General features: G+C 41.7%; 1 protein-coding gene across 2 annotated transcripts in view; it reads left to right on the forward strand.

The window, feature by feature from the left end:
- Positions 1–8,113, forward strand: part of gatad2b (GATA zinc finger domain containing 2B) — a 50,660-nt gene extending 42,547 nt beyond the window's left edge. For both annotated transcript variants that reach the window (XM_051390754.1, XM_051390756.1), the window contains exon 11: positions 511–8,113. In XM_051390754.1, the coding sequence (XP_051246714.1) occupies positions 511–647 (137 nt within the window). In that variant the 3' untranslated portion in view covers positions 648–8,113. The remainder of the gene's footprint in view (positions 1–510) is intronic.
- The last annotated feature ends 395 nt before the right edge of the window (positions 8,114–8,508 follow it).

Genomic DNA, 8,508 nt, shown 5'->3' on the forward strand with positions numbered 1-8,508 from the left:
TTGTTAATTTCTAGCTAGTTTGCTGGCTAGTTAGCTAGCAGACTTTTGCCGGCAACTGAATGGGGAGCTCAGGTTGCAGGCAACCTGGAGGGAAGTTAAACATTGTTCATTTGCATATACTGCCCATATTAATATTACACAAAGCTGGCTGAAATCAGCAAATTTTCCCTTCTTTTGTTAACCAAAACCCCCAGAAAAGTGGACCCGACTGGAATGAGTGAGAGCAGTATCTAGTTGGTATGGAAGCCCATTTCTGCCAATGTGACGGGGACAAAAACAGGATTCTGTAAGTCATATAAGGAAAAACCTTCTCAAAATAATGACTTGTGATACTAAGTCAATATTTTGAGAAAGGTCCTCATTATAATGATTTACAGAATCTTTTTTTTTTTTTTTAACATAGAGAAGGTATTAAGCAGATCAGAAAAGAGGGAGATGTATTACAATATGAAATAATGTAGAACTACCTTACCTTCCAGGGTACTCTTCATGTGTGTCTTGTTCCCACAGGGTTAAATATTGCCTATCTGAACCCAGCGGCAGTTGGAGCCCACAAGAGCTCCAGCTTAGCAGACCGGCAGAGAGAGTACCTGTTGGACATGATCCCACCTCGATCCATATCGCAGTCCATCACCGGACAGAAATGAGCCCCGCCTAGCCCTCCTGCCCCTCTGAAGCCACCCCCTCCCTCCCCATCCTGCCCTCCTACCCCATACTGAAGCACTCCCAGATCAACCAACATCCCCACCCCACCCCACCCCATCGCATGCAGTGCCTGTCCGTGTGCCTACCTTAAACCAACCCATGAAAACCCACCAAGTCGGACAAAGACACTAAACTGTCAGTGCATCTCAAATGTTCTTATTATAGTAAAAATCTTCTTCGTCAGCGTTGTTTAACAATTATAATTCCCATTATTATCGCTGTTGGTAGCACTATTATTATACCTGCAACTACCATTTTTGCTTCAGTTACTATTACTCATTATGCTTTTTTTCTTTTATAAGTGTTTGGTCCATTCTTTTTTGTTTCTCTGCTGTCTCCTCCTTTACTTTGGGGAGTGACGGTGAATCATTGTAGGGCCACTTTAGGCCACAATCATAGGATTTTTTTCCTCCACTCAATTATAAAGCTTAGATGTGACTATTGCTAGTAACAGAAGATCAACAGGGTGCATTCTGGTTGCTATGCAACATAAAGTTTAACGACTTTGAAGCTTTGTAAAAAGTGTTAGCTCGCTAACTTGAAGTAACAAAGTGGAAAATACTGATAGGAACAAAACCAGACAATATTAGGTTAGTGACTGCTCTGCTTGCTCTTGAAAAGAGGATGAAGAGCCCATTCTGGAAATGGAGAATGTGGAGGGAGGGGGGGGAGCTGAGCACCCACCTGTATCATCTCGTCAAAAGGGCCAGTTCCAAGTTCCGACACCGGCAGCACCCCTAAATTTTGAGGAGACCCCTCCCCCCCTGCTACCATCAGAGCTAATTAACTGGAAATGACTGACAAAAGGTGCAGACGTGTACAAAAGAGAATCCTATGTGATCAGAGTTTGGAAAAAAACGTTTCCTTTGCTAGTCTGCTCCCACCATTCCCCCATCAAAAGGTCATCGGTTTCTTCATTTCAGATGTCAGCCTCTCCTGTTACAGACTTTAACAGTCGCCAGGCGAATGAACACGGGACATACTGTAGTTGTACTAATCAGGACTGACAGACGCAGCAACGTCCCGACTGCACCTTCAGCGGACCGATAACGGACCCCAACCAGAGGATGATGTCCACAGATTCCCAGTATTCACAGGGGGGTTGACGGTCTCCTCTCAGAGAGAAGCCAGATGATTTTCCCCTCCTGGTTCCATCTCATTTCACTACCTGCAACTGACCCCTCCATGCCCCCCCTACCCTCCTCCTCAATACCTTTGGTTAACCAGTATGCACAGACTGAACCCTTTTTACCCAGCAGCTCCTCTTGGCATCACATGTTCTTTGAGAAAGTGAAAAGAACTCCGATCTGAAGGTGGAAGCACATTTTTTGTGTCCAAACCACAGATTCTGTACCTAGAAACCTAGAAATCTGGGTTCCTTCTCTTGTTATATTTGGGTTTATAGATTGTTTTCTGATTGTTGCCCCGCTCCCCAACCCACCCCACCCCCCTTCTTCTTTTCTCTCTCTTTTTTTTTTTTTGGTTTGTTTCTTTCTTTGTTTTTTTGCGGCGTCTCCCAATGAAATGGTGGCGTACCTGAGAGGTATTAGCCCCTGGAGACGATAATAATCAACATAGCTAACAGAAACTATTGAAATATCTGTATGGATTATGTATAGATACCTAGCTTCAGAGGAGAAAAAAAAAGGATGTGGATTATATCTTTTATGAGAGAGACATGGATCAATCATTGTGTGCATGCTCTGCACACAAGTTGCCTCACTCCAGAGGAGCACTTTGCATATTTCCAATTGGGAAAAACATTTTTTTTTTTTTTTTAAAGAGGAAAATAATGTTACAATTGAGAGTGGCTAAGGTCTGGATGCTGGCTGAGGGCCGACCAGAGAGTCAGGGGAGATGTCTCAAGTATTGTGGATTGCATCAAGGTGTGTTTCAATGGATGACTAATGGTTTAATTTACTTGCCAGTGTTGACCTCTGTAAATGTTGGACCTCAAGTGTCAAGTTTCCAAATCTCTGGTGCCCAGTGTGCTGGGGTTAGACCCAGCCTGTGTATAAGCTGCTGCTGGCCTGAGTACATGTACCAGCATCACTATAGGGTCTCACTGTCTGGAAAACCCCAGCAATAACTGAAGAACCATTAGTAAAGTTATTCTCCTTTTCAGTGCAGAGTCACCAAAGCAACACAACCTCATATTTATAAAGGCTGAACTAAACTAGAGGACCCGATCCAAAACAAATCCATCATCAGAGCTTATAGTGTTTGCTTGGATCCACTCTGGTACCAGCATCATCCCACAGTATATAAGATACGAACTCAACTGTGTCAGACCCACACTTACCAATCCAAATGAAGGCTTTCCTGTGATGGATGATCTAGTTCTGTTGACCTTCCGAAGGGAGCAGACATTGTGCAGACATCAGCAGGAATAATGGGAACAAGGGAGACAGGAAGATAGACCTCTGGGACTAACACAGAAATACACCTCGACTACAATCTAAAGAATCATCGGAATGGGTTTTAGTGAGCGCACTGTTGCACAACTCTAACAAGAAGGAAGTGTAAAGGTCAAGTCTAAGTCGTTTTTGGTAGTGGCCGTCGTCAGTCCATTTTGGCGTAACCGTAACAACACCTCCCTGGGTCCCACAGGAGTGATGGGCTCTAGGTTTGCAGTAGCCCAGACGTTTCAAGCAGTGTTCAGTCAGTGTGCAGTATTATTCGTAGAACATGTTGGCTCCTCACACGGACACGAGGCTGTGAAGTCAGTCTGGGTTTGAGATGAGAGAACCAGGCAGTTCACACGGGGCTCCGTGGCGTAGTTATGAATCCCAGTGCTTGTCTTGGCAAGTGCTAGGTTTGGTCAGGCACTTATTATTATTATTATTATTATTATTATTATTATTATTATTATCCTCAGTTTTCAGTCACAGTTGGTTAGGATTCTACAATAAAACTACATAAGGTTCAGGAAATGATCATGGCTTGGGTAATAACCCTTTAAATAATGTTAATTAGATGTTAGAAAGCATTTCTAGCAGAAAAGACAATAATCCTGACATTGCGTGAAAAGCAGTGGGATCCATAATGACACGGTTCTGAGCTGACCGGCCAACACCTTTCAGTCTGTTCAAACAGTTGACGAAGTGGGGGTTTACAAAGAAGTCTCAAATCATCTACTAAATCTATAAAGTCTTATTTGGAAACTTGCAAATTACAGTGCAAAGACTGTTTTAGTGACTTACTTTAGGATGGAGCCCATGGATCCAGGGTGTCTGCCAGGCAGGTCCCCATGAGCTGTTAATGGAGAAGATCTGGATTGTAGTGTGGTGAGACAACATAGCACAGGTTCCTCATGGACATGAGACCGACACTGATGCATAGGGTTGTGGGTGGTCCAACACACCTTCTGGTAGCCGTATCGGAGTGTTTCTAACAAAATGTTTATCCCTCAGTGTGCAGTTGATGTGTGAGTGGAACCGTCACTGATTACTTTGTGTTTGGTTATTATGTGCTCATTGGCTATCTAACCATATGTCTGGTTACATTACACTATTTACCTTTTAATCCTCTGTACAACCTTGTGCAGACATTTGGTTCCAAAAGGTCAGGTAGCTCGGTTTATGACCAGATACCTGGAGACCTAATGACACTCATCAGCTTCAGCAAATGTTAGCATGCTAACATGCTAAACTCAGATAGTGAACATGATAAACATTACGCGTGCTACTTCACTTGCTAACATTGTCATTGTGCGCATGTTAGCATCCTGACATTGGCATTTAGCTCAGTGCACTGCTAGCTAGCGAGGCTGTAGGCTCGTATTCTGCTGAGTGACGCTAAAATGTAAGATAAGCATGGAAAGCTAAGGAGGCAGTTAAAACCCTTTTGGAAAGTATCAATTGTTTAAAAAAAAGAAATAAAGATTTAGCGTCCCGCTAGGATTAAAATTGGAAAAAGACAGAAAAGCAGTTGGTATTGGAGCCGGCCCGTCGACGCCTTTATTGGTGACAGAGCTACGGTGTGAACTGAGGTGGAAGCTGGCAGTTTCTGTTGAATTAAGCTAGCTAACAAATCCCCTTCACCTCTCCTCCACTGGTTTTCATGGCTCAGTGTTATTCTGGATGCTAAGCTAACACATGATACTGGTAAAAATCTAAACTCTCAGTTTGAACAATATATTCATCCTTTTCTGGGTGATGAAGTGCTCAGTTTCTTTCTAGCTGAATGGGTTGTGACCAATGGAAGAAAGGCGTTATGGGAAAAATACATTGTTTAAGCTAATAGAGCACAGCTAGCTAGCTAGCTTAGGAAGAGGAAGGATTCAGTTCTCTCCTGAGCAGTGTTGGGTTAGTTACTCAAAAGAATGTATTTATTACTCATTACTCTTTTCAAAGGTAATATTATTACTTTACTTATTACTACCTGCCAACAGTAATTATTTACTAGTTATATTACTTTTCTGCTACTCAAACAAGACATAAAATTGGTAATTGTGTCTTTTCTTCCCAAACTAATGGAATATTTCCAGTTACTGAATGTTTCAAAACTTTCAAACTAGTTTCCAAAAATGAATCCAAGGATATGATTAGACTGTTGGATTTCAAATCAATAGAGGGTGACAATAAAAGGAAGGTTATAAAAAAAACCTCTTATTTATTATTTTCTAAATTAAATGTTATTACTGAAATGTATTGTACTAATTAGTTTTGGGGACAGTAATATTATTAGTAGTAATGTCTGAGTGGCCAACACTGCCCATGAGCTCCTCTTCAGAAGCAAAGAGCATTTAGGTCAAATCACAGTAATGTATACTTTGCAAACAATATCTGCCGTTTCAAACAGTTCACTCTCACCATAATGATATTAAATTGACCCTAAGACACACCCAAACACTGTCTCTCATTCTGTAGCCTTGACTTCAATAACCAACAGTCAGTCCTCCAGTGGTCGTCCTTGATGGAGCTCCACGCGGTTGAGAGATTGGTGGTTTAATCGCACAGCCTCTGCACGTCTCCCGTCACTGTTCATGTGAATGTGTGTCACTGTCCGTGGGTGCGCAGTGGGTGCGCAGTGGGTTCTCTCCAGCCAGTGTTGTGTTGACGCAAGGAAAATGTGTTTGAGGAATCCAGACCTGGCCCGTCACCGCATCAGAACCATCAACAGCCCAGTGAAATGGAAGACTATGAAACTACCTAGGATTAGATTCAGAAAACATCTTTTCTGTTTATTATATAAAAAAAACACAAATCAAGTTTCCCTTTGGTGGGAAAGTTCAAATTGGATGTAGAGATATATTTTCATGTGTTTTTAACGTCGGGGGACATTTTTACTGCCACTCACCATTTGATTTTTAGCGATGTTTTCGTCATGCATCTCCTTTTTTGCCGCCAAGCTGAAGTTTAAGAAAGAAAGAAAAAAAAAAAAAAAGCTCCTCTCTCTCTTCGCTCTTTTGCAGATGCATCCACACACCTTTGTATCTGGACGCAGATTCTTTTCAAATTTCGATTTCTAGATTTCAAAAGTCATTCTTTTTCTGACGTCTCAACTGAGTTCTGTTTTCTTTCTATCGCAGTTTAAAAAAAAAATAAACAAATGTATTGACTATGAAATAAATGACACGATATTTGCTAGGTTTGAAGTAATAATGACTTATTGTACATAAGCATTTTTTCCTCCCTTGTACTGAAAAAAGAAATTAAATGGTTGTATATTGTGTAGAAAAGCAAACAAAAAGCCATGAATATTGTGAAGCTTGTCATTTCGTTTTGTGATCACTGTGTATTATTGTGTAACAAATGTGCAAAATGTTTGGGATTCTTTTTTTTTTCCCTCCCCCTCCCTCCTCTGCTTCTTGAAGCGATCTCCCTGGATGCATTTGCTTTGGTTGTGGACTAGTTAGAGTTTGCAGGAAAGTGCTCACTGGTTCAGACAGACAGGGTCTGCAGTCAGCTACACATCTGAACATTTCTTTAGTTTTCTCTTGGGGTGATGAAGCTTGGGATAACTGATGGTTTCCTGAACTTGCTCTAGATAAAAGCACTTTGAATGTTTGACCTTGTGTGTTGGATTACATGGACAGAATTGAAGGCCCCTCCTGAACTAATGGTTGGATCCGGGTTGAGATTGGCTCTGGCCTCTCAGGACCAGTCTGGTGTTTTTGCATGTTCGCTACAAATCACATCTATCCCACATTACTGCTGACCACTTCCTGAAGTCCACATATTCAGGCATTGGCTTTCTATGAACCACTGGGGCTCGAATTTGCTGGACTGGACAGTAGGTGCTGCTCACAGCGCTGAAAGACAACATTTAAAAAGTAACCTCTTTCCAGCGTTGCTGTTCTCATACAGACTGTTTCTTACATAGAAAGGATGCAAGCAAGCATTCTGCCCATTCCCTCCCCGTTATGTCTTCTCCTGTCCTGCAGGTGAAAAGACGTTATTCTACTGACAGTAACAACTGAGAAATGTCTCCAAATGCCAGACCTGCCTTGCTTTGCTGTTGTTTTGTAAAAACCTGCTTTAATCTTCCTCTCAATTTAATTTGTTGACTCTGTCTCCATCCTTCTGGTGGGTGCAAGATGAATCCCTGGACCCGCCACGCTCCTGCGAGATTTGCGTTGGGTCCTGCGGAATCCCAATGCAGCCCTCTAAACCAACCTTTACGTTCCAGTGTCCTAGTGAAATGAGCGCAGCTTAGGCAAAAACACAGAACTATCAGAAATGGACAATGAGAAACAGTCAGCTGTGTGTTCGCGGTTTGTAGTAAATGTGTTTAAACACACAAAATCACTGCAGCCTGAGTTCTAAGAGGGTTCCACCAGGGTTCTCCAGCTGATTCTGAGGCCTGTTTTCTAAGAAGGTACCTCTGGATGTAACGCCTACTGTCGTGCAGAAACAGTCCGTTTTATACAGAGGTTAGTCACTAAATAGTCCATCCATGTATAATCTCTCACGAGTGGAAGCCTGGTCCGACCTTTTTGTTTTGTTAAATGTCCACAGCTGCTGACCCTGAATCAGTGATCACTTCTCCTGCCAACAGCATACAACTTGTACGGTCCTCTACTGTTCGGCTTTATCTTCTATTAGTTGTTGTCGCTAAACGCAGGGAAACATTTGATTGCAAAATCAGTTTGATCAATTTACCTGCAGAAGCGTTTCTTTTTGCATAATGTTTGACAATGTTGAAGCAAACACCCGGGGAAGCAGAAACAAGACAACGAAATCGAGACTAATTGAAGTCCATTTTGTTTTGCTTACATCAATCCTGACCTTTTGCACATACTTGATATTTAACGGTCTTCAAAAAAGTAAAAGAAAATAATGCTGTTTGAATACTGCCAGTTGATTGACAATTATGCATTGATTGAAAAAATAAGCTAATTTTGGAGGAAATAACTTTGTAATATTTATCTCTTGCAAGCTATGTTTAATAAAGGTTGAAACAATTTGCTTCCAAGTGTGACTTCATTAACCTTTTTATGATGGGAGCGGAAGGCTGAGCCGTTCTGTCAACTGTTGTCTCATTACACCGTCAGCTTCTCTCCGTCAGCTCTTTATTTAACTTCACTTATTTCATTTCTACTCAGTGCTGGAGCTCATGAACAACTTCATCCAAATCTCTCTCTCTGCTTGAAGCTACTACTCTGACTCTACCTGAAATGGAGCTAAGTGAGCCTATAACGCTGACAACAAGTCTGTCTTCCTTTTAAATAACACATTTCAATTAGTGCAGCTTCTTTTTTTTACCTCTGATGGAGCTACTAATACCAAACTAGCCGTTTCCCCCTCAATCTGAATCATCTTTCATTCTAATTAGATTTTGAACATGAACCGGTCTCAG

The sequence above is a fragment of the Dicentrarchus labrax genome, unplaced genomic scaffold (assembly GCF_905237075.1).
Source record: "Dicentrarchus labrax unplaced genomic scaffold, dlabrax2021, whole genome shotgun sequence".
NCBI classification, from domain to species: Eukaryota; Metazoa; Chordata; class Actinopteri; family Moronidae; genus Dicentrarchus; species Dicentrarchus labrax.